Raw genomic sequence first — 26,039 nt, 5'->3', positions numbered from 1 at the left:
TTTAAAATTTCTTGAAGATTTGTGACAGTTAATAAATATACCATTTGCCCCTTACCCACCCATACTGTATTTTTAAGTGATGTAAATTATTTTAATTACATGTATTGGTGAACTATACAATTTTAGCAGTCTTGTACAGATCTTAAATATCAGACATAGTGAATTTTTAAGTAATATTTTAAATGCCTGAAGATACTATTTTTACATTATTCCCCTTCCACTCATTTTACTACCATGGATAAAATGGAAAGAGGTTGGGTCCACAGAGAAATAGACTGAAATCCCAACATCAAGTGCTTGGCACAGAGTAAGTAATAAATTGTATATCTATGACAAATTGTATATTTGTAATTTGACAGAGTCACTTTATAAAGGGCTTAATATAGTCTGGTATGTGGAAGGTGCTTAGTGCATGATAGCTTTTAATAGTTATTAAATTTATAGGCTAGTTATTTATAATACCCAAGCTTAACACATTTTTCTCAGTATTCATAGAGATCAGTTTGAACAGTTGCTTGCCTTATATAACTTAAAATATGGAGCTAGAAATAAATAATATAGTACCATCTGAACTAACAGAAACGTTCAGTAGAGATCTTGTGCCACTTATGTAGTATATGGTTAAAAAGCCAGTTCTGAAGTTAGACTACCTACTGTTAAAACCTGGTGAAACCTGATTAGCCACACACCCAAGCCATGCAGCCCTTGAGCAAGTTAATTCAACCTCCATATACCTCAATTTCCTAATCTTTAAAATGAAGATGTGATAGTACAGGCCTCATAGGGTTGTTATGAGGCTTAAATATGTTAGTACGTGTAAAATGTAATCATGCTTGGTATATAAGTTCTCAACAGCTGTTGGTTTTAGTGTTATAGGTTGGATTTATCTAATTCACCTCATTTCTTATCAGCAGTAAAGAGACGATTTCCCATTAAATTAGACATGTGTATTTTACAGTGTCTTGTATATCAGTACTTTTATACATGGTCAGCAAGTTAGTTCTGGCCTGGTAATCTCGAGATAGTCGCAAGAGTGGTGCACTGCGTATCCCCCGCCCCCCCCCAACATGTGCCTTATGTTTTGTGACTTGAATACCAGCATACATAATATTCTGTTCTTAGTATTAATACTTCTGGTTAATGTAAATAGTTACTTGACCCCCCCCCAAAAAAATTGCTTTAAGGAAATGCTTTGGGAATTAGTAATCCACAATTGTACCTATTTTCATTGTTAATATATATTCTTCATGTAGTCTTATAAAATTACATGTTTGTCTACATTAATATATTTAGCTGCAACAGAATTTTAGTACCTGATATTTTTTGAACTTGCATGTTTCTCAATTTGTTACAGATGTTACAAATTAGTTTATGAAATCTGTAATCAAATTAATGATCTTTCTCTTGTCAAGTTTTCTAACGTATGCTTTTTTCCCCTCCAGAGGAAATAAAAGTGGAAACTGAAAAACAGAGGTTAGTGGGGTGTCTTTTCTTTAGTAAAAATAATTTTTAAACTTGTCATTCTTGGCCAAGATAATAATACAGTCATCTGTACTTTAGTGTAGCAAGTTTTCTGCATGTGATCTTTATAATCAGTTTTTTTAAATAGTATTTAAAATAGTATTTAAGAACTATAATTGTAAGCATACTTATAAATACAAAAGATCTCATAAAAGAACATATAAAGGAATTTCTGAAATACTGTAACATACTTTAAAGTCTTTGCTTAGATTTTGATTAATATTTAGAAAGATTGCTAAATGTTTATTTAGTAATCTAATTTACATAAATAGTTTAAGTTTTTGATTTCCTTGCATTTAGTCACAGCTCTGGCCACTAGTTTTTGACCTGTAGCAAATCACTTAACTTCTTGTGAAATAAGGGAAGATGAAAATTGGTTTAACAAGGTTCCTTTTAGAATGGAAATGCTGAGTTTTTATATGAGTTTATCATCAACATGATAAATGTGGCATTCTAATCAGACTCTTCTTTTTCCTTTAGTCCTCCTCATGGAGAAGCAAAAGCTGGATCAAGCACCCTTCCACCAGTGAAATCAAAGACAAATTTTATTGAAGCAGACAAGTACTTCTTACCCTTCGAATTGGCATGCCAATCCAAATGTCCCCGCATAGTTAGTACATCTCTAGATTGTTTACAGGTGTGTATAAAATGGTGTTAGCTGAAAACCGTCCAGTTTGAATGTGTTTCTTAACCATTACCCACCATTGATTGAGACATTTTCCAGGAAAGCCTTTAATAATCTTTTTGGTAAGAAACTAAATGGTTGCTTGTATCCAACACGAGACAATAATAGTTGTAAAAAATAGTTTTAGTTTAAAGGTAACAAAAATCATTAGTTAGCTTAGTGGATCACAAAATTGTTACTAAGGTTATCAATAATGAAAAGTGTTGATTTGCTCTTTTTCCATCAGTGAAATGCAAGAACCATATAACTTAACCTGCTGCTGATTTTACATACATCATTTGCAAATGATTTTACTGAATGCGTGCTATTTTATATAAAAGAATAGGTTAATATTGGCAGCTTAATATTTACATTCACTGTTGGACTATAGCTCTGACTTTCATTTATGTCAGGAAAATTCCTAAACTCTCTCATCCTGTACATGGGTCCTTCTACATATTTGTAGGATAAACCTAATGAAGAGGTTCTTCTCTTTTCAGATGTTTTCACTATTTGGGAATTATATCTATTTAGCAATTCAAGGACTAGGAAAAGACCATATCTTTGTGATTTGTTTTTAAGATAAGTTAAGGATATGTTCATTTAATATGTGACCTTATTTTCCTTGAAAAATTAAAATTATACTAATTAAGGCCTTCTCTCCAGGGCTATACTGGTATGGTAATAAGTGAACAGATCCGTGATTTATTACAGCCAGTGTGTAGAAATTGGTTTTCTGCATATTCACAGATGTAATTTGGAAAGAGATTTTGCGTCATTTAAATGAGTTAGGATAGCTTTCACAAAAGCAGTATCAGTAATGTTTAGATAGAAAGCAGTAAGCTATTCTGACTCATCAGAGACAAGTTCTAAGGCCTGGCTTTCTCAAAGTATAGCCTGATGGTTTTGTTGTAGTTATTGTTTTTGTGGTTATTACAGCATAAATAACATACTTATAGCTAATAAAGTTTTCTGCAGGAAAAGTTGGTAGAGCCTTGGCTTTGATTATACCTTAATGTTTTTATGAAAGAATTTTAATATATATTCGTTTGTACATTGTAATTTTAATGTGTATTTAGTTAGTATACCAATTAGTTTAACTAGGATCTTTATTTTCTTTCTCCATTTCAGAAACTTATAGCTTATGGGCACTTGACTGGCAATGCTCCAGATAGTACAACACCAGGCAAAAAACTGATTGATAGAATTATTGAAACCATCTGTGGTTGTTTCCAAGGTCCTCAGACAGACGAAGGAGTCCAGCTGCAGATAATAAAGGTGATGAGTTATTTAAGTGCCTTTGTTTAGAATCTGTTTTTAAAAACACAGTTTACTTTGAAGATATTTGGAAAGGTTATTTTATGTGCTTTCCAGCTCTCATAGGGGTCACTTGGGCACTTTTCAGACCCCATATCAGGGGATTTTGTTACCGAATGCCAAGAGTTCGTTAGAAGACGACTATATTTCCAGATCTTTTATTTTGAAGATCCTACGTTAGGCTTGGCTTCCCGGAGTCTTCCAGAGTTTTTCAGTTTCTGTCATGTTAACTGTGCATGTTGCATCTTTTGAGCTTTAAGGTCCCATCTCAAGGCCCCATGACCCCTCCAGTTTCTTCTGTACTGCTGGACCCTTGTAGTCTGCCGGAGCCATGTGGACACTTGTGCACCAGCTGTCCTGATTCTGTTGCACCTGTTCACCTGCCGAACCTGCACAGCTAAACCCTGTCCTGGGTTTGTGCTGCAATATTCCTGGGTGACTAAACTCCTTTAAAGAAAAGTCGCCCAGTTGTGTTTTCAGTCTTATTGTAAACATTCAACATGTGTGAATATAGCCCTTTCTGAGCCTTTCCATTTCATTGCTCTATTCACGTCATAAGTCATGTATCTTTAGACTGAAAAGGCTGTCCATTCAGTCTGGCCTGTCGTTTGCATTTTCATGTCAGTCATGGTTTATCTAGCATATACTCAGTGCTGACTCTGCATAGCATCGTAAAACAAAAGGACAAAAGATTGACTTCTTGCTTTTGAGAAATTGCAAGTAAACCTAATGTAAGAAAATTAACATAAAGACATTCATTTTACTGGAGGATTCACCTTAGGATCATTTTAAATGCTTTATTCTAAAAACGCTTAAACATCTTCAACAATCACAATAGGATGTTTATTGAGTCCAGTCTATAAGAAAGATCTCAGAAAAATTTGGAAGCAAGTAAGACACAGTGTGTATCCTCCAAAGTTGCCAGTCTAGTTCGACAGATATATGAAGCATAGCTTTGCTCTGCTGTGATAGTCTTAATGTTATGCATTTTAATAAACTAAAATGATAATAAAATGAAACGGGCTGAAACAATTGAACGGTTTTCTAGTGTTCTGGGTTTGCCACATTATTATGTTTTCTAGTGTTCTGGGTTTGCCACATTATTATGTGGCAACTATTGCCAGAATGAGGAAAACATAAAATATTTTAACAGTTGATGATACATTCAAGGCAGGTAGAAATTTTTGTTAGTGTACACTGAAACTTCTGTTAGTATATTCCTGAAAGTGGTAATGGTGTCTGAAAGTTTTCATTCTAATGTAAAGATACTCCTGTATTTTTGTGCTGAAACTACGGATGCAGAAAATTGCTTTGTCTTTTTTTCTTTTTAAGGCTTTACTTACAGCAGTAACATCTCAACACATAGAAATTCACGAAGGAACTGTACTGCAAGCTGTGAGAACATGTTACAATATCTATCTAGCAAGCAAAAATCTCATCAATCAGACAACAGCCAAAGCTACTCTTACTCAGATGCTAAATGTTATCTTTGCACGCATGGAAAACCAAGCTGTAAGTATTAAAAAGAGAGAGAGATTGTGGAGAACACCACAGGCATCAAATACAGAAAAGAGTTTACAGAAATTTATAATGAAATCTTTTGTGTCTGTAGAGAAGGATGTCTTTTATTTACAGTTCTACTTACTGGAGATCTGTGGTATTTTGTTTTAAGGTTTACTGACTTGTTTGACTTTGGATAAAATATATTTTTAGTTCACAAATAGAATTTGAATGATATTGATTGCCATCATTCTCATGGAAGTGTTTATGAATTGATATTTTTATTTCGCTCAAGCTTGGTAGATGAGTGTAATGTAGATATAAAACTACCTAATTTGATTTATTCTGGTATAAATTTATTTATTGAACCTTTAAAAAATAAACATCTATATTGATGAAATACATATTTGGGGGTAAGAGATCCGCTAGAGAATCATTTATTTTTCAAAATTGTCTAGGTCTTCATAATTTAAAACCAACTTCTAACTTTTTATATTGAACTGATTTTAAACTTATAGAAAAGTTGCAAAAATATTACAGAGAGATCCCCTTTACTCTGCTTTTCTTAATGCCAACATCTTACATAATCATTTTACAATGATCAGAAACTGGAATCAACACTGGTATTATATTAAGTCAATTACAGACCTTACTTGAATTTTACCTATTTTCCCATTGATGCCCCTTTTTCTGTTTTAACATCTGATCCGGTATCCCATTTTGCATTTGATATGCATTTAGTTGTTTTTGACAATTTCTCAGTCTTATCTTTCAGCACTTTGATGCTTTTGAAGGGCACAGATCAGTTATTTTGTTGCATGTTCCTCTCCATTTCTTTTGTCTGATGTTTTCTCATTATTAGAATGAGGTTGTCCATTTTTTGCCAAAATGTATCTGAAGTAGTGTTGTGTCCTTTTCAGTACATCATGTCAGGAATGTATGATGTTGATATGTCTTATTACTGGTGATGTTAACCTTGATTACTTGGTTAAGTGGTATCTGCCAGATTTCTTCCACTGTAAAATTGCTAATTACTCTTTTGTAGTTAGGTATCTTAGAAGACCTACTTTAAAACTATGCAAATATCCCACTCCTCTACCCCCAGTTTAAGTATCCTTGAGTAGATCTTTTGGCAACAAGTTATTGCTGTGGTGTTTCCTTAATGGTGATTTTTTTGTTTCTCTCTCTCCTGTATTTATTAACCAAAATTATTTTTATCCTTTCCTATTTATTCAATTTTTTATGTATATCAACCTGTATTTATAGAGATTTTATTCTATTGTTTACAATCCTATACTATCACTATTTATTTTGTTGCCCAAATTATTCCAGCTTTGGCTTTGTGTCTTTTTGACAAGCTCCATCATTTTTTGAGTACCTCCTTACTTTCTGGAATCTGAAGATATTGCAGGCTCATTTTGAATTTTCTATCCTTCAGCCCCTGGGGTCAACCATTTCAACAGGGAGCCCTGACTCCTTTGATTGGAGAATGACGTTTAGAACCCAAAAACTGAGTGCTAGTTGTATTCATTGCTACTAGGATGCTATTCCTTCTAGGCCCTCTCAATAGATAGAGCTAGGAAATATATACCTGTATACTCACCCTACCTTCCTAGCCCCTACTCCTCACACACCTGTATGTGATTGTCTGTCTGTATATATTAAATACTATGTGTTCATACTGATAATTCCAATTCCAGTCCAACACTACAGGGTTCATCTCAGCCTCCCTTTATTTGTAACTACCTCTCTCTAAACAGTGAGAAATATGGCTTTCATTTTCTATAATACATTATTTGTTCAGTCCTATTATACATACCGAATAGTTTTATAATTGCTAACCTATACCACTGTGAGAAATTTACTAAGTAGATTACAGCATTTATATTTAGTTCTTTTTGTTCTTAACCTTATGGTATCCACGCCAGATATTGTTTTCCAAAGTTACTTAGGTTAGTTCTTCACATTCTTGAATGGGATAATGTTATTCCTTACTTAATACAATTAAGTTCATTTATTACTACCTGTTTTCTATTTCAGTATCCCTCACAGCCTGGTTAGTTTTAATTGTGAATTTATTTTTCGAGTATGTTAAACATTACCATATGAGTCAGAGCCACATAAAAGGTACACTTAAAGAAGTACCACTCCCTCCTCATTCTTGCCACTTTATTTCTCTCCCCTGCCCCCCCTTTTCCCACCCCTTGGATGTAGCTAGTCTCTTTTGTTTCTAGTTTATCTTTCTTGCATTTTTTTTTTAGCACAAATGAGTAGATAGATATATGGTTTCATGTATCACCTTTCTTACACAAAAGGTACTATACTGAATTAATTATCACTGCATGATAAATTACCCTAGCTGGGTGCTTGCGGCTTGGTTTCGCATGAGGTTGCAGTTGGCTGAGTGGATCACAGTGTCAGCTGGGGCTGCAGTCATTTAAAGCCTTTATTGGGTTACAGCAGGGGTCCCCAACCCCTGGGCCATGGACTGGTATTGGTCTGTGGAGGAACTGGGTTACACAGCAAGAGGTAAGTGGCAGGGGAGTGAGCAAAGCTTCATCTGTATTTGCATCCTCTCCCTAGTGCTGGCATCACAGCCTCAGCTCCACCTCAGATCATTGGGCATTGGATTCTCATGGGAGCACCGGTCCCTGGTGCCAAAATTTGGGATTTGCTGGGCTACAGAATAGCTTCTAAGCTCCTCATTTGGCTGTTGGTGAAAGGCCTCTTTTCACTGTTGGCCTGAAAGGCCCGAGTTTATCATCATGTGGGTCTCATAGGGCTGCCCACAATGTGGCAGCTGGCTTCTCCCAGGGTAGATGATCAGAGGGAGAGCGATAAGACAGAAGCTGCAGTGACTACCTTATGATCAAAAGTGGTCACCCAGATCACCCCCGGCACAGTGTGGCAGGGGACTTTACTAGGAAGTGAAAAATTAAGAGGCAGAGATTGTTATTGGCCATCTGAAAGGCTGGCCCACCATATGTACTACAGATACTCTTTTGTACTTTGCTCTTTTCACTTAGCAGTATACCTTCAAAGCATTCCATATCAGTCCTTAGAGATCTTCCTCAATTTTTTTTTTTTTTTTTTTTTTTTTACAGATGCATAGTACTCTAGGATATACTACAGTCTCTATTCGGTCTGTCTCCTGTGTATTAACACTGAATTATTTCTACTATTTTGCCTCCGCAAATAATAGTTTGCTGATTTTTTAAAGAAGTGAATGCAAATAATTTTATCACTTTCTACTGGCAGAAATAAAAGTTTTATGTGTTTGACTTGTTCAGGTTTTTATTACATACCTTGTACTTTCTTGGCACTGTTCTAGGACCCAGTTTTACACAGGGCTGGGCAAAACCAACTTGGCCACGACCTTCAAAGATCTTACATAGTGGGACGGAGAAAGGGAAGATGACCCTTAAACAGATTATCATACAAATAAATTCATAATTGTGATAAAGGCTGTGAACATATTTCATGTCATGAAAGATATAGCGTTTTGTCCTGTGGGTAGTTATAGAAAAGTAGGAAGTGGGGGGAGAGAAAATAAAAGAGATGCAGACTGATTTAACTTCCACAATAGAAAATGTTTAAAGGTGTTTTGTTTTGTTTTTTTTTCCATACAGTAATATTTCTTTTTCTTTCCCTAAGGATATTTCTAGAGATTTTACAACTCCGGAATAAGTAGAAAAAGCTAGAATTTGACACCTTGCTTGTCTGTGATTCCAAAGCCTATGCTTCCCCTACTAAACCGTGGTGCGGATTGGCCGAAGTTAGGTTAAGGATGAGATTGAATGGGAAGTCGTAGGTCCGTTGCTGTTACTTTGGAAATTGACTTTCTCATGAATGGGCTAGAGTATTGGTCTGAGAATTCTTTTCTGATTCCAGCTGTGCAGCTAGTCATCCCATCAGTTTCCTCATCTGTAAAATAAGGGATTTAGACCATGTAGACTACTACAGGGCTCTTTCTACCTTTTAGGCATTAAAATCTTTTCATTCAAATTTATTTTATAAATTCACGTAATTCTGGTATTTCCACATAACCTGGTATATTAGTGGGAAATATGAAATGTTCATACTTGACACTGTAAAATACTTATCTTTGTGGAAATTAATTCTGTGAGAATCATTTTTATTAGGTCCTGAGGACCAAAAGAGACATGTCTAAAAGCAGTAAAATGCTAAAAAATGATCCTGATTGTTACTGCTTTTACCATCTTATAAGTGAATCAGTTTTACAGGTAGTATTACATACATAATAATGACTGGTCTCCTAAAATAAAACCCTTAACATTTGTAGATTTTTTTTAAATTTTAATTCTTATTAGGTGACTGATTGGGCAGAGGCATTTAAGTACATTGCAGTTTTATTATTAAATGTAATTTTAATTTTGTAATTAAAAGACACAGGACAAGATGACATAAGAACATCCTACAGAAGGGTATACACTGAAAATTCCCTGCCTAACCCCTACCCCTTATAGGTAACCATTATTATTAGCTTCTTACATACCTATTTAGGCTTTGTATCTGTATATATAAGTAAAAAGAAGGGGGTGTGTGTGTGTGTGTGTGTGTGTGTTATTCCCCCATCTACCTTTCCTCCTCCCTTAGTGAAACGTTTACTTGATTTTAGATAAGTCCACCATTGGCAACAATCTCATTATTATTCTGAGGCTATTAAAAAGTATTTTAGCTTTTTAAATTTTGTTTGGTGTTGGTAACACATGTTCATTATTCAAACACCAGAAATAACAAAAGAACATATATAGTGAAAGACTTTCATCCCTGTTCTTGTGTACCAGTTTCCATTCCCCTACGCAGTAACCACTGTTACTTGTTTTTGTGTGTTTTAATATATTTTATGTTCTTTGTTTCTGATGGACTACAATTTGTAAGCCTAGAGATGAAGTGACACTTTATGTAAAGAATTTATAGTTGTGTAAGATTCTCCCTTCAAATTTTTAACAACTTATTTTACAAACATTGGAAATTATTCTATTTCCAGTTGCAGGAAGCCAAACAAATGGAAAAAGAAAGGCATCGACAGCAGCAGCATCTGCTGCAATCGCCCGTGAGCCAGCACGAGCCTGAATCACCTCACCTTAGGTACCTGCCACCTCAGACTGTTGATCAGATATCTCAAGAACATGAAGGAGAGCTTGATCCCCATACAAATGATGTGGATAAAAACCTTCAGGATGACACAGAGCATGAAAATGGATCTGATATTTCCAGTGCAGAAAATGAACAGACTGAAGCTGATCAGGCAACTGCAGCTGAAAGTAATCTTTTTGAAAGGGGTTCTGGGTGGATGGGTGTATGTGTATATATTAAGGGAAGAGTGTAGGAATGTGTTGTTGGTAAAGAGATGTGGAAAGTAATATAATATAATGGGTATTAGACACATTGTGGTAATTGTGGACTTTCTCCATCCTAGGTGATAAATTTAATTTTACTTCGACCCACGAGACATCTGTTAACAATACTATGCATTCATTAGCATCTCATGAGCAGTATGATTTATAGACTTGTTTTGGAGGAGATGTGTGTTACTAAAGAGGGTTATAAATGTCTGTTAGCATGTTATATAGGAACTTCAGTTTTCTTCTTAAATTAATTTCGCAGCAATCAAGAGACCTGTTTAGTAAAGTTTTCTGGAATGTGACTGAAAATTTTAGGAAATCATGATATTACTCAGAAAATATGATAAAAAAAAGTACTGAAGCTAAATATGAAAAGAAATCTTTTGAGTAACCCCTGACATACAAAAAATATTTAGTTTATTTTTATATCGAGATGTTCTTTGACAGTATTTTTCCCAAGTAAATTTATAAGAAAAAGGTTACAAGATTACAAAAATTAAGAGATTTATTTTACAAATCTGTTTTTCTAAGAATAGTCACATGAAGTCATTTTCCTCCCCCAAACATTCTGTTTTAGCTATTCTATAAAATTGTTCGGTGGTTCCCTTTGTTCCTCCTTAGATCAGTGTCCTGTCCATTGTGGTTGTGTGGACCAAGGATGGTTAGGGCTTGGTTACAGTTCATCTGAAATCTGTGATTTTACTTCACTTTGAGGAAACACTTCTATAATTTCAGCTTTTGATTTTTTTTCCCCCATATCTTTTCCATAGCTTAATAGTGGCATAAACATCAGCCGTGGCATAAATAGATGCTTTTGACAATTTTTAATAATACTTTACTGTTTACTTTAAAAGGGATAATTTTGAAAAACCAAGTATTCACAGGACTCAAGCTAAGAGTGAGTCTATACCGCGTGTGCAATTTATATTTTTCTAGCCTGCTTTTGGCAAGAGTTGGATTACTTGCTTTGAATCACATCTCTGTCACTTACTAGCTATGTGACTTTGGACATAATAATTAACTTCTCTAATCATTTCCTATGTGTAATAAATATTACTGTTTCTTTAATCTTTTTCTGTTAGATGGTTTGTATGAGAATTGACTCTTAATTCACCAGTCATTTAAAAGCACATTTTAGTTACTGTGCATATTTAGTTATGTTGAAACTGATATTCAGAAGAGCTAATTTTAGCCAGCTGGAGCACAGAAATACAAAGCTTAAGAATGGTAGAAAAATGATCTGTCAAGACATTTATGTTTTTACTCTGCAAAAGACTAAATGCTATTGTGTTTGGATTTCTTTTTAAAATAAGGTTAATGATTTGATATACTTATTTATCAAGTTTCCTGGCATTCAGTATTTTGTAGAATGCAGCAAACAATGATTAGAATCAGTGAGCAATAGGGAGGACAGGCTTCTGGAAACCAGAATTATGAGTAGTGGTCCTTTATAGTGGTGAGGGTGGGGATATAAATAGCAGCACTATCAGCCAATATGCGGTCTGAGGCCATTTGGTATAGGGCAACGGCTCCCAGAACAGAGTCCAGTTCCCAAAGCCTCCTAAAGTGCTAATTGAGCATTCCTGATGTATTTTCAACATTTAAAAAAACCCAGTGGAAATCCTATTTTTATCTACAATAATCTATACAAACTAACTGGAATGTCAAGTTTTATCGGTTTCTCTTACGTTCAGAAGTTCTGATTGACAGTTATATCTGTTTTGATTAATGTTAAATTGGGGAATGAGTTCTTTACTTTTGAAGTTCAGTTTTACATTGAGTGTGTAGGTTCCGTTGGGGAACAAATAGTAGAGAGGGGCCGGGAAGCACTGGTGGAGGCCCACACGGCCCTGTCTCTGCATCTTCACGGACCTCACTATCCTAGAGCACAGTGGTGAGCTTAATTAATCAAAGAAAGCTTTAATTACAATTAATGTATTTGGTGTGAGATATATTAGAAATGTTTCATTCAAAATACTTGAAAAAGTTTTGGTTCTTAAAAGGAATAATCTAGAAAATTCACATAAGTTGTGTAATTTATTGTCAAATGAATCATTGCTGAAATTGAATTTGTAAAATATTTTAAAATTTGGTTTGGTTATAAATTTTGAAGGTTTAACATGCTTCTAGTGTCATCTATTTGATTTTTTGCTTTAATTCATTTTTTAAAGAAAGTTTTTCATTATAAATATTTAGTAACAAGTTTCCAAAATGTTTTCTTGATTTTTTTTCTTCTTAAAGCATTATCTAAAAATGACATATTATATGATGGAGAAAACCACGACTGTGAGGAAAAGCCACAAGACATCGTGCAGAGCATCGTAGAGGAAATGGTGAACATTGTCGTTGGAGGTAGTGCATTTCACTCAGAATGAGTTTATTCTGTCTTAAGGATTTTTATCTGGCTATGGAGACTCTTTATAATGTGTGAATGAAAAAGGACAAAAAAATAAGCTCTTTCTTAAATTAGTGAGAATGGGTATGTGTAGAAAATATATTTAAATATCTTTGCTTATAGAAGACAACTCCTTTTTTTCTCCAGCTTCAGTTACAATTTTACATAAAACCCACCTTTCCCCACCCCATTAAAAAGTGGTGAATGCCATTCTACGTTTTGATTTTATGTTCGGTGGGAGAGGGGCAGGTGTGTATTCTCTATCCTCCTAAATGTGCTGAACTTTTTAATTAGAAAATGTTTAAATCGAATTTGGTTTTGAGTATTTTCTGTCTTTGTTGGAAAAATCATGACTTCTTATACCTTCATTATCACGACTAAGTTATAGTTGATATAGAGCCAGTTTCTATCTTATGGATTGCATTATAAAAATGTTATTTTGTTAGGAATTTTAATCACATTTTCATAAATACTTATTACAGATGTGGTTAGATTTGAGACCAATCCACTGAAGGTGATTTAATTCATGACATCTTGCACAGGACTAAGCATAGTACCTTACCACATATACTTCTAGAAGTATGATTAAATGATCTGAACCATATTTTCTAGGAATTCCTCCAAGATTTTGGTCCATTGATCATATCCTTCTTAGTTTTCCAGTGTTGTTAAAGATTTTGTCTGTCGTTTATATTTCTCCTAGTAATTTTTGTTGGATTCATCAAAGGAGAAAGTAAATTAGTGGGCTCAGTTCACCACTTTGAAAACAGAAGTCTGCACTTCCGTTCGGGGGCAATTGGAGAGAGAATTAGAGGGAAAAAATAGAGAATAATATCAACTCTATAAAGTACTTTCTATGTAGCCCAAGTGATTTTATGTGCTTTACTTGGAATTATGCATTTAGTCCTCCCCAAACGCTGAGATGTTTGTGTGCTGCTACTATTTTTTTTTTTTTTCCCACAAATGAGAAAATTGATGCACTGAGGGAATTAAGTTAACTTGTAGGAAGTGGTAAAATGAAGATTTCAACTCAATATCTGACTTCAAAGCCTGAAAATAAAATCAGAAAATGTTTTCAACTCCTTTGAGAAATTTCCTAAAAAGGAAAGTATTATCAATGAATATTGATTATTTCTTTCAGAAATTTTGATAAAAAGAGGGAGAAAAATGGACAGTAGCTGAGGTGTGGCAAGAGATGAAGGGATTTTTTTTAACATGAAAAGATTTGAGTGTGTGTGTTGAGTAGCAGGGAAGATCCAGCCATGTGTTCGGAATTGAAAATGTAGTATTACAGGAAAAAACTCAGAGGAGGAGGATACTGCTGAAGGCAAGAAGAGATGGATTTGAGGACGAGTTAATGGTTCACCTTAGAAATGAGAGGGAAGAAAAAGACACATAGTTGATGTCAAGGAACTTTGTAATCAGGCAGTGGAGAGTGAGGAAGCCTGTGTTAAATTACCTACCTCTTAGCTAAGTGGACGGTGAAAGTCCTTTGTTAAGGGAAGATGGAGGAGGGGTGGTGGGAGGAGATGTAATTGGATGCAGAGAGAAAAAGATTTGGAATATGTGCTTTGGGGAATGATTATCAATTTCCGATAATCATTAAATCTTGACTTCTTCCAGAGAATTTTTTTTATATATAAGCATTCTTATATATGTAAGATGTATACATATAAAAAATTGTATTTAGTATTAGCATATTAAAGCTTCAGAGGTCCACTGGGGAAGCAAGTGTTTTGTGTAGTGCAGAGTTACCCAAATAGGTTTTTACCAGCGAGTATCTTTTTCATTTACCACTTGTTAATTGTACAACATACTTTGGAATAATCCAGTTTAATCTATCTAGGATATTCTGCTTTGGAGAGCAGAAAGCAGTTTCAGAGTAGGAACAGCAGATTTAGTCCTTTCATTACTTGAATCAATCAAAAATTGAGCACATGTTATCAATTATCAACAAAATTAATAATAGCTACCACTTACTGAGAACCGATTATGTTCTCTATGTATTTGTGTGTGCGTGTGCACACGTGGTTTTTGGCGATTCCTCATAGACATTATTATCTTTGTTGCTAATGAAGAAACTTGAGGCAAAGAAAGATGACATAACTTACCTAGTCAAATAGTGGAGACTTGATTGAAACACAGGTCTTTCACATTGTGAAACCTGTGCTCCTTATAGTACAGTGTATTTCCCTAGCTTATAATTTTCTTTTAATTGGTAGGATGAGAGGAGCGGTTTCCTCCTTGATAACTGCTGAGTTATGGCTATAGACATCTATGCATTCCTTTTTGAATGTAACATGTTACAGCTTAGAGTAGTTCTGATACTGCAGTAACTTGGTGGCATTTGGATTATCTATATTTGTTCTACCACAAGTTATTAATTACAATTATAGTAATTACAAGTGTGATGACTTAGAGTGACATACTGAAAAATATTCAGGGTAGAGGCCATTATTTTCATAGCTATGTTCCAAAGAATATATATTATTAGAGGTATTAATAGGTATTCTAAAAAAGGAGAGGGCTCGTGATAAAATAAATTAAAATACTGCATATTGTATATCCCCTTTGGAGAGCTCAGTGTATTAGCAAATTAAAGACTATAATAAAGAAATCTATTTCCCAGCATTTCCAAACTCTTATTTGATAATTGTGTATTTTTTTTTCAAGGAATTTCTCTTACCATCTTAAGGCATTAGCATTCATCAGAACCCAATTTAGTTTAGTAAATGCTGATATAGACTAAAAGTAAGCTTCTGTTTTGGCACATCCTGGTTAGTCTTTCATCAGCTGAGTGTGTTTCATTGCTATAGCTTCTTAAGGATCATATTTGGATGTATTCCAAATGCATATTTACTTACTAGTAAGTATGCTAACCTTTAAGTAGTGCCAATGCATACTACTTCACATTGCTTTTCTACCACTGTTTCATTTTAAATACTCCCTGCTTTTTCAGTATACTTCAGTTAAGTCAGGTATATTTGCACATTTTTTATTCTTACTGTTTTAGATATGGGAGAAAGAACTACTATAAATGCAAGGACAGATGGCACCATTGGAGCTATAGAGGATGGTAGCGACAGTGAAAATATTCAAGCGAATGGAATTCCAGGAACACCAGTTTCCGTTGCATATACACCGTCCTTACCTGATGACAGACTGTCTGTCTCTTCCAATGATACTCAGGTATAAATGGGGGTGGGAAAATTCTGTTAATCTTATATATTTATAGGCTCCCAGCACCTCGTGGTTAATATATTCAGTTGATGCTGGTTGATTTCAGTTTGGGAAAATAACAACTTGAGTTTTTTTCCTCATTGATACAAACCAAAACAGTTTATTTCTTTAATTGATAGCTGAATTTCCAACTCCAGTGTTTCTCATGTGTTCACATACTTCCCCACACCCCCGTCCATTGAAATTACATTTAAAGAGAAAATTCTTGTCATAGTTATAAGATAACTCTAGTATCATAGGATGAGAAAGAAATTTTAGAAATCTTGAGAACTTCATCTTTTGTTTAGGCAACAATGAAATTCATACTATGAAATTCATACTATGGTAGTGATAGCTCGTCCTCATCTTTCCTACCCTATATTTTGTGTGTGTGTGGTTTTTTTCCTTTTTAGATAAGTCCTCTAAATCATTGCCCCGTACATAGGGGTAACTTTTTGTAGCCTTGTTGACCGTCATTGCCTTGGCAGTCTCCATTGTCTCATGTCTGTCTGCCCAGAGCAGATAAAAAATAAACTAGGACAAAACATGAAGCACCCAGTGACAGCAGAAAGCATAGTTTAGGCTGCAGATGAGATATATTGTCAGGGCACAAAGTGCTAGTTTTGGTTACTAATATTATAAACTGGGTAAATTTTAAAGAGTTTATTTGGCAAAGGGAATATTTTAAAAGAATGCACTTTTAAGGTATTAATGTTGGGGTGGGGATAGGATGTCAAATTAAAGAAAAACAGTGTAGCAGATTCCTTATCTGGTTTCCCTTCCAATAAAACCCCACCTATTACTGAATTAAATAAAATATATAAAGACTGAAATGATTTTACATAGGCAAATGTCTTCATTACATGGTATTGTTAACTCGTTTAGGAATCTGGAAATTCTTCAGGACCTTCACCTGGTGCTAAGTTTTCCCATATTTTACAAAAGGATGCCTTTCTAGTATTCAGGTCATTGTGTAAATTGTCAATGAAGCCACTGTCAGATGGACCGCCAGACCCAAAGTAAGTAGGTAGCTGTGCTGCCTGATAAATAGTTTTTAAAGCTCGAAAATTACTGTAAGATATCGGGATTTTCTTTTGTTTTTATTGTCCTGTAAGATGTTGAAAAATATATTTTAGGGCTATTTTATTTTTATTATTTATTTATTTATTTCCTCCCCTCTTTACTTCCCCAAACCCCCCACTTCTACCTCTGACCTATGGATGTTGCCGTTTCCCCTTAAGAACTGGATCTCTGAAGGTGGGGCGTCTCCTGCACGCTTGTGGCGTGCATCTAGGGCCTGGCGCACCTGGTCCATGGCTCCACCTGGGGTGCAAACCCAGGACCTTCTGCGTGTAAAGCAGACATGCTAACCACTGCACTATGGAGCTGCTTCCTATTTTATTTTTTAAAAAAGCCTATATTAAAAAACACTGAGTTCCAAAACTGCTAGAGTAGATACCTTACACTATTTCCCAGAGCATACCGACAGCTTTATAGAATTGTGCCTGGTATGTAGTAGGTGCTTAATAAATATCAAATGATTGGCTGAACTCTTATTTCAGTATTTTAAGTAACTTTGGAGTTATTGCAGCCCTGTTAAATGTAGCCTCATACTAGGTTTCTGAAAGCTACCAGTTAAAAGATAATAAAACCTAAGAGAAAGAAATCTTAAAAGTCATAACGAAAGAGAATATGTATCCATTAAGGTCTGGAAAATGCTCTAACATACCTTTTGCCATGGGGAACAGGAAGTACCTTGCAATAGTAGTCACTTGTCTGATTCCCATCACACATCGTAGTTTAAATTGCAGGAAAGAGCAATTTTTGTAAGTCATCAAATATCTTTTGTGTGATTCAAGTGTAACTAATTCCTGCTTGTGACTGACTTTGGGAGTTATTAGAGAGGCGTGCTTTTCTAATGTTGCAGCATGATGTATTATAACAGGACAACTTTGGAGAAAGAAACCTTGGAGAAGGCCTGAGTGGCTTTGAGAAAGGGATTATGAAATGAGAAATGGAAGCAACACTACTTCATTAAAAAAACTCTAGAACATTTCAGTTTCTAAGTGTCAACTGAGAAGACTAGAAACAGTTATAAAAACTTTATTTTCTGAAATTTTGTTCTATTTTGTCACATTGTACTGATTCAGTGAGAAGCACCTATTAGGCCCAGAAGTGTAAAATTCTAAAATCTTTTTAGATCTAACTCCTTGGAGTCAGAAATATAATTTATTGACGTTTCTGTATTTTGAAAATATAAACTATACAGAAAAAGGATTAGGTTCCGATTGCAATATAAACTTTATTTTATTTTCATAAGAATATATTTAGAATTTTTCAATTTTTTATTCTCATGAGTGGGAACGATAACTTGTTCAGAAATTGACAATTTTGACATGTCATTCTGAATTGATGAAGACCTACTTTAAGGAGGATATAACTTAAAAATTTGATGTTATTAGTGAAGAAGAATTAAGTTTATGGCGTAAGTGTGACTGAATATAGCGTTTGGAATAAATAAAAGAACCAGCTGCTAAAGCATTTAAGTATAGCCTGCATTTGAAAAGTTGCTTGGGGTCAGTATCCTTAGCTGGGCTTAAGAAGTCTGTTTCAATGGGAGAAAAATTGTTTTTATGAAATCTGATAATTAAAATGCTAGACAGTGATCAGGATGGAGTGTGGTACAGTATATTGATCAGAAAAAAGTTTTTAAATTAAAGCTGAAAACGTGTTTTTCAGTTTTTTTTATTAAAAATTCTTGGAATAAATGCATAAGCTATTAAGAGATTCTAAAAACCTCTTTGTATATTTTTCAAAAAAAAAAAACTTTAAACAGTTACTGAAAAAGTAACCTTGAAGTTGTGCTATAACTTGTTAACGCAACCAAAAGTTTTTATTAGTGTTTAGAATTTTTGAGTAGCAAAACTAGGAACAAAGTACATTAGACCTGTATATACTAAGTGTGGCACTTAATTTAAGTTCATTATGATTTCTAAAAAGTGAAATATGCTCGTGAAAAGAACAAGACAAATCTTGAAATTGTTTTTTGTTCAGAGGAACAGTAACTAATGTTAAAAATGTTAAAAATGAATGATTGTTTTCCCATTTTAAAAGATGAAATTTTGTGGTACAAGAGGACATCAATGAAATTAGCCATTATTAGTGTCTAAGCTTATTCTATACTGTACTTTCTTTTTTATGTTGTAGAGTTTTCTGTTCCTCTCCACTTAAAAGTTTGTGAAAGTATATGGTACCAGGAAATATCTTAAGAACAGCCTTTGGTTACCATAACGCTAAACTTGTCCATATACTGTGCCTTCTTTTTTACATTTTAGGTCTCATGAGTTACGATCCAAGATTCTTTCATTGCAGTTACTTCTATCCATTCTGCAGAATGCAGGACCTGTTTTCAGGACAAATGAGATGTTTATTAATGCTATTAAACAGTACCTGTGTGTTGCACTCTCAAAAAATGGAGTCTCATCTGTTCCAGAGGTTTTTGAGCTTTCTCTTTCCATATTTCTTACTTTGTTGTCCAACTTCAAGACACATTTGAAGATGCAAATTGAGGTATGTTCTGCATTTAGGCATTGTTGAATATTTCATTTGTTTTATGTTAAATCAGATTATTAATACACTGGAAAGTTTTTCAGAATGCGAAATAATGTTTGTGTATTGTCACATACTGTTTTTTTTTTCTTTACCCATTCAGCTAACATGTGCCTACAAAGCACTAAACACTAGGTAAGAAATGCAAAATCAAGTTAAGACACACTTCCTGCCTTCAGGGAATTTATGCTAGTTGTATAAATGATAGTTGTCTTGAATTAGCTAGGCCCTCACAATAATTTTGCCATTGTATATATAGTATGTAATCACGGTTTTGGTTATCTTAAAAGAAAGCTCTAAATTTATATACTTTGTATGCATGTATATACTTTTAAGCCATTTAAGTTTTTGGCACTTTAAAGAGGTGATCGAGATGGATTATATTTTTTGGCTTATATTTTAGGACATAGGATGTATAAATCTAGTGTATATATTAGATTCCTAAAGTTTTCTCCCAAGATCTTTGGAAATAGAGTAGCAACCATGTGGTTCTAAAATACTTCCAGAAACTTAGCAAAACTAAATTTGGGAGTCTTCCAAACATGTCCGCACATATCGTACAAGTGTACCAATTCCTGATCTTTTGTTTTTACCTTCAAATAATTCTGTATTTAAAAGTAGTACTTTATGTTTTACAGACTTAATAGGTGCTTTTTCCAACTTGTCATTTGTTAAAATAGTTTTGTTTGGGACATTGTATATTTTAGAAATACTTTTATGCTGGTCAGCTTTTGCCTTCATGTTATGTTTGATACGATATAAAAGTTACATTTCAGTTTTTATTTTTTATTTAATTGTAACTCAAGACTAAAAATTCATTAACCCATAGAAAGCATAAATTATTTTCCCAGAATTTCAAGGTAGTTAGGATAATTATATTATCTTTTATTATTTTTGATAATCTGTTTAAATTTATGTAGTACATTATTATGAGAATGAGACAGAATAAGGGCTTGATGTGTAAAGTGAAAGTTTTTCAACTTGGACTGTATTTTTGGACAGGAAACAATTTCTGGTCCATACATGTTGTCAAATTTTAGAAGTTTGCCATATACCATATTAAAATAATGTAAGCATTTAACAGCAGTTGCAATTTTCACATAGTTTTTTCCCCCATTATCTTCAGAAACTACAGATAAGAGACTTAAAAAAACTTTTGGAACTTTTGCTTCTGTAACCTGCTAAAAGTCTTTCATTTGATGATCAGGCATTTAAATTGCCATTCGACAGTTTTGGAAGACTTTATGTATCCAGTTACAGATTCTTTGGACACTGAGACTCTACTTCATTAAGTGCTGTTTAGTAGACTGTGAAATATAAATTCTTATGGAATCATATATCACAAAAATCATTTGAGATTACTATTTTTGTAGAGTAAATTTGATACACAAAGTTTTTGTAAGCACAAATTTAAAAGGAAATACTCTGAGAAATTTCCTGTCTTCTCATAGATGGTAGATTCTTATTACAAATTATTGTAATGTCTTTTTTTTTTTTTTTTACGATAAGGTTTATTTCACTCACCATTGTCCCTTAGGGGGAGATTATGGGAATAAAACAAGATGAGTATAGATATGCTTTTGGAAATATAGAACATATTTAAATGCAGGGTGAGCTGTGTTGCAGTTGGAGAAAACCCAACATGCGAAAACCTAAATTTGCAAAACAAAGTTGAGATTGTTGTTAATGAAGATTCATTTTATGAGACTATTCACTTCAGAGTTTCTATAAGGTGATTTTTCCATGGGCATTAACTTATATGTCTGTTTTGGAAAATAGTTTTAAATAGTCGGAATGTATGTGCCTATTGGATATGGCACAACTTCTCAGACCTTGGAATCGGATACTGCTACCCTAATTTCCTATTCCTCACTGATTTGCATTCAGTACCTGCATTTTATCATAGCAACTACTAAAACCCAGGTTTGCAAAAACAATGATGTCATTGAAAGAATATAGCATGGACTACCTGATGTAATGTGGACCCTGTGAATAATCTTTCAAGATACCTAAGAGATGTGTTTCCTTCTGACTTTTACCTCAAAAATTCTCCTAGCATCTCTCTGAGTTTGCTGCAGCATTCTGGGTCACCTCGGTGCAGTGTTTGAGAACTGTGGCCATAAATATTTATTGAATGCCTATCGTATGCCATGCAGTGTGGACACGGTGCTCAACAAGAAGGATATGGCCTCCACCTTCTTAAAGCTATAGTCATACAAGAAGTACTGACATTAAGCAAGCAATAGAAAAGTGATGAATTTTGTGAAAGAAAAGCACATTATAAGGGTACCTCATTCAGTTTGGGGAATTTTGGGGGGAGAAGTTGTTAGTCATAAATATGAATTTCTGTATGTTGTTTTTGGTTTTCTTTTTCAGTCACCCCCTCTTAGATCACAGTCACCTTTCTAAAATTTGGATTTGAAAATTCTTAGCTCTTAAATTGAAATTTATTTAATTAGGTTGATTAACTGCTTTGTGCTTGACATTATTTGGTATAAAGAATAGTGAGCAATAAGTTTTTAGTTTTCAGACAATAGAGATTTCCACTTGTGTGAGTAATTATGAAAATATAACAGTATGTATGAAAACTAGATCTTTTTTATTGTGTGGATTATATCATTTACTTTTAAATCTAGGAACAATAGGCTTGACCAGTAGTATAATGTCTGAAAAACATAACTGATAAACAGAACATAGTTTATGCTGTTTGGGGTGTTAAAAAATGAATTATGAGTTCCATTAGTTTTGTCAATATGTTCAAGAAATGATCACCCAGGGGGTCTCCAAATCCTTGTAGATTTCTTTTGTAGTGGCTGTGTGACAGCAAACAGTAGTGTGAAGCGCAGTGCTCTTGCTGCATGGGCTAGTTTAGGTCACCCACCCAAGTTATTTTAGTCCTGATGTTTCAGAGATGGACATAGGAGGAGTTGAACTCCATACCATCCTGGATCCCAGCCTCCTCTCTGTAGCTTCGGGCTGCATAAGAAGTGATAACAAAAAACGAATCATAAACAATATTTTAAACAGACCTTTCCCCCTAATCACAGGTATTCTTTAAAGAAATTTTCCTATACATTTTGGAAACTTCTACCAGCTCATTTGACCACAAATGGATGGTTATTCAGACATTGACAAGGATTTGTGCAGGTATTTGAAATTATCCTTATTATCTTATTATATTTAAAAGGTTAAATATACTCATATACTATATGCCTTTTGTTAATGTATTATTACAGATGCTCAGAGTGTAGTGGATATTTATGTAAACTATGACTGTGACTTAAATGCAGCAAATATATTTGAAAGACTAGTAAATGATCTATCGAAAATTGCTCAAGGACGGGGCAGTCAGGAACTTGGTATGAGCAATGTCCAGGTAAGAACTCTGAAAGCATTTTTAAATTTAAACTTTGCTGAGGAAGTGCACTGTGTTTGCCTTAAAAGATCTTGTTTTGGTTCTTATTGTGAAATATTTTCTAGGAATTGAGCCTGAGGAAAAAAGGTTTAGAATGCTTAGTGTCAATTTTGAAGTGTATGGTTGAATGGAGTAAGGATCAGTATGTGAATCCCAACTCTCAGACAACTCTCGGTAAGGTGATGTTTTGAGTTATAATTCTTTGTCATTTTAAGTGAATGATACTTTGGAGGATAGTTGCAGATGCCATTAAGCCAATTTCATGATGTCTTTATTCATTTAGCTGACAAAGAAGCATTGTCTATAAGCAAATAATGAGCTTTAAAATTATAAATTTCCAACTTAGTTATCCAAACATTTTCTTTCTAGATCTTTCTAGAAATATTTTGAATATCACATTAAAGTGAAACATATTTATGCAACTTTTATAGTCATAGAAGTGACATACAAAAGCCGGTATATTTTAAGAAGATTGAATTGTTCGTCTATGTCTGACGTTTACCCTTAGAGAAAAACTCGTAGCTGCGGGGCTGCCTAGAGTAATCCTAGTCCATTGAGAGAAAACTGATCCCCATGAAGCATGAGCTGAGAGCGGAAACCAGTGGACACTCAGCACAGGGACTGCAAAAGGAACTCCTTTTAGTGGTGTAAATTGTATTAATGGCACCTAACACTTTATTTATACTAAACAGATATCTAAGCAACATTGAAATATCTTGCCTTATTTAAGAATTTTTTACTTTGTACATTTTTTTTCTTTGACAGAATAATTTATCCGTTTTTCTACTTACAGGTCAGGAAAAACCCTCAGAACAAGAGACAAGTGAAATCAAACACCCTGAGACAATAAACAGATACGGAAGTTTAAATTCCCTGGAGTCAACATCATCATCAGGAATAGGCAGCTACAGCACACAGATGTCTGGCACTGATAATCCAGAACAATTTGAAGTCCTAAAGCAACAGAAAGAAATAATAGAACAAGGGATAGATTTGTGAGTGTCTGATTTTTAAGGAGCAGTGTGATCAAGTGTCCCTCTGCCACTGCTGTGCTACCCCTGTCCTGGATTCCACTACATCTTCAGCTTATTTTTTTTTTTTGCCTTATTACCACCTGTCAGTGAGTAAAGTGGGGCATGGTTCCCCTTATTCCTGCAGTCGATCCCAAACAAACCTTTGTAATGCACGTTAAATTTCACACCACAATTTATTTGCTGTTTTGTGCATCTGTGCAGTTTTGCGTTATTTAGTTCCGTAATAAAATCCCCTATTATATTTCCTAAGTAGGTGACAACTCAAAAAGTTCAAAGTGTGAAACTTCTAACAGCTAGCATTGCTCCTTTATAGGTTTTATATGTTCTCCATTGCAATTGTGCTACTCTTGTTATTGATCCATTATTGTTGATTTCATTTTTATATGCTGATAAGGTGATAACCTCCCTTTCCCACCTGGCTCCTCTACCAAACCTTGAGAAGTCAGTTCTTCATTAGGCCTGCTCCTGGACTGTTTTTCTTGTCTAAATGCTGCTTTTCTCCTTCGTATTGCCCATCTCTTGTTTCAGAGAGATACTGTAAGGGAAAAGGACTTTGTTGATCTTTCTCCATGAATTTAGCTGCTGTAAACTTAAAAATTTCCTTTTATCTTTAGTTGGCTTACTACTTCTGCTATAAAGCATTTCTTCCTGAATCTTAAGCAATTCCTTTTGATGAATGCCTTTTTTCAGAGTTAATATATATTTAAAAATTGATAAAATGTACACATATTCTTTGTCATATACAGTCTCACAAAATTGCCCGAAGTTGCCATATAATACCTCTATAATTTTTCAGTCAATATTTACAAATTGTCATGTGTTCCAGATGTACACAAGGTCCTAGAGGAACTTGACGAGTGAAACAACCCTTGCTTGTGAGAGTCTCAAGGTCTAGTATGTGTAAACAGATATTCATATTAAAATTCTGCTGTTCACTCACCAAACACGTGTCTGGTACTTGGGACTGTGTACCAAGAGCCATGATGGACACTGGTCCTTGTATGTAAGATTACAGTCTAAATCTGGACAGAATCTATTTTTAAATGGTACTGCGTACAGTCCATAATAGAGTGTTGTACAAAATACTGCCAAGGTCTGATAGATAACTCTTATTTGAATTACTTAGGGATGAGAAAGAGTTATCAAATGGCTTCAAAGTGGAGGTCTCCCTAGCTTCTAGTCCTCCTCTCGGCCACAAGACTTGCCTTCTGCTTCATACTGTTAAGAGAATGCTTTCATGTTATCGCGCTCCCAGTGTACTCTTCCACGACTGTTCCTCTCATGTCACTGTCCTGTCCCTCTTCCCAGTTTGACCATGCCATATCAGTATGGGCTGTTTATCTCCTGCATCCATCTTAGCATTTCCAGGGTTCTGTCCCTTACTTTGTAACTTCTAGGTGATCATGTACTATCTCACAACTCTCAAGTATTATTTTTAACATAAATAACTCTACTGAAGTCCAGACTCATATCTTTAATTTCCTGTTGGATGTCTCCACTAGCGATTGCATAGCTTCTTACACTCAGCATGGCCATAGCCAGATTTATCAGTTTCCATTCTCTCCATAATCAGCACCCCGATACTCCTACTACAAACAAAAGACAAACAGAATGCCCTATTTCTTTATTTCTTATTTAGCATAGTAACCCCAGCACATTACTAAATTTGTCAGCTAGAATCCTGGGAGTTACCTTAAGTTTTCCCTTTGGATCTAATCTGTCACTAAATCCTATTGATTCTACTTCCTGTCTGCAATTTATTCTCTTCTCCTCATCTCCCATAGTTCTCTTAAGGCAAACCATCACCATTTCTTGCCTTGACTAGTATAATCTTAATTGACTTAACTGTTGATCTTTTTTATTCTTTAGTCTTTCCTCACACTTAGCTAAAGCAATCTTTCTGAATGCAAGTCTTGGTTCTCTTTCTCCCCTTTCTTGCTTGTATAGAACAAAGCCACAGCTTCTTGTGATGGCATGTAATACCCTTTATGGTTTG

At 34.5% G+C, this 26,039-nt stretch overlaps 1 protein-coding gene across 3 annotated transcripts in view; it reads left to right on the top strand.

Annotated features, from left to right (window-relative positions):
• The first annotated feature begins 1,341 nt into the window (after positions 1 to 1,341).
• Positions 1,342 to 26,039, top strand: part of ARFGEF1 (ADP ribosylation factor guanine nucleotide exchange factor 1) — a 72,964-nt gene continuing 48,266 nt past the window's right edge. For all 3 annotated transcript variants that reach the window (XR_002781431.1, XM_023533288.1, XM_023533287.1), the window contains exons 1-13: positions 1,342 to 1,473; positions 2,002 to 2,158; positions 3,317 to 3,463; positions 4,835 to 5,014; positions 10,014 to 10,290; positions 12,613 to 12,723; positions 15,780 to 15,955; positions 16,871 to 17,004; positions 19,321 to 19,555; positions 22,642 to 22,741; positions 22,831 to 22,970; positions 23,075 to 23,183; positions 23,803 to 24,004. Coding sequence is in view for 2 of the 3 variants with exons in the window: in XM_023533288.1 (XP_023389056.1) it covers positions 1,424 to 1,473; positions 2,002 to 2,158; positions 3,317 to 3,463; positions 4,835 to 5,014; positions 10,014 to 10,290; positions 12,613 to 12,723; positions 15,780 to 15,955; positions 16,871 to 17,004; positions 19,321 to 19,555; positions 22,642 to 22,741; positions 22,831 to 22,970; positions 23,075 to 23,183; positions 23,803 to 24,004 (2,018 nt within the window). In the remaining variant the exon portion in view is untranslated. The remainder of the gene's footprint in view (positions 1,474 to 2,001; positions 2,159 to 3,316; positions 3,464 to 4,834; positions 5,015 to 10,013; positions 10,291 to 12,612; positions 12,724 to 15,779; positions 15,956 to 16,870; positions 17,005 to 19,320; positions 19,556 to 22,641; positions 22,742 to 22,830; positions 22,971 to 23,074; positions 23,184 to 23,802; positions 24,005 to 26,039) is intronic.

The sequence above is a fragment of the Pteropus vampyrus genome, unplaced genomic scaffold (genome assembly GCF_000151845.1).
Source record: "Pteropus vampyrus isolate Shadow unplaced genomic scaffold, Pvam_2.0 Scaffold99, whole genome shotgun sequence".
In the NCBI taxonomy this organism is placed as follows: domain Eukaryota; kingdom Metazoa; phylum Chordata; class Mammalia; order Chiroptera; family Pteropodidae; genus Pteropus; species Pteropus vampyrus.
This window is presented reverse-complemented; position numbering and strand designations above follow the sequence as displayed.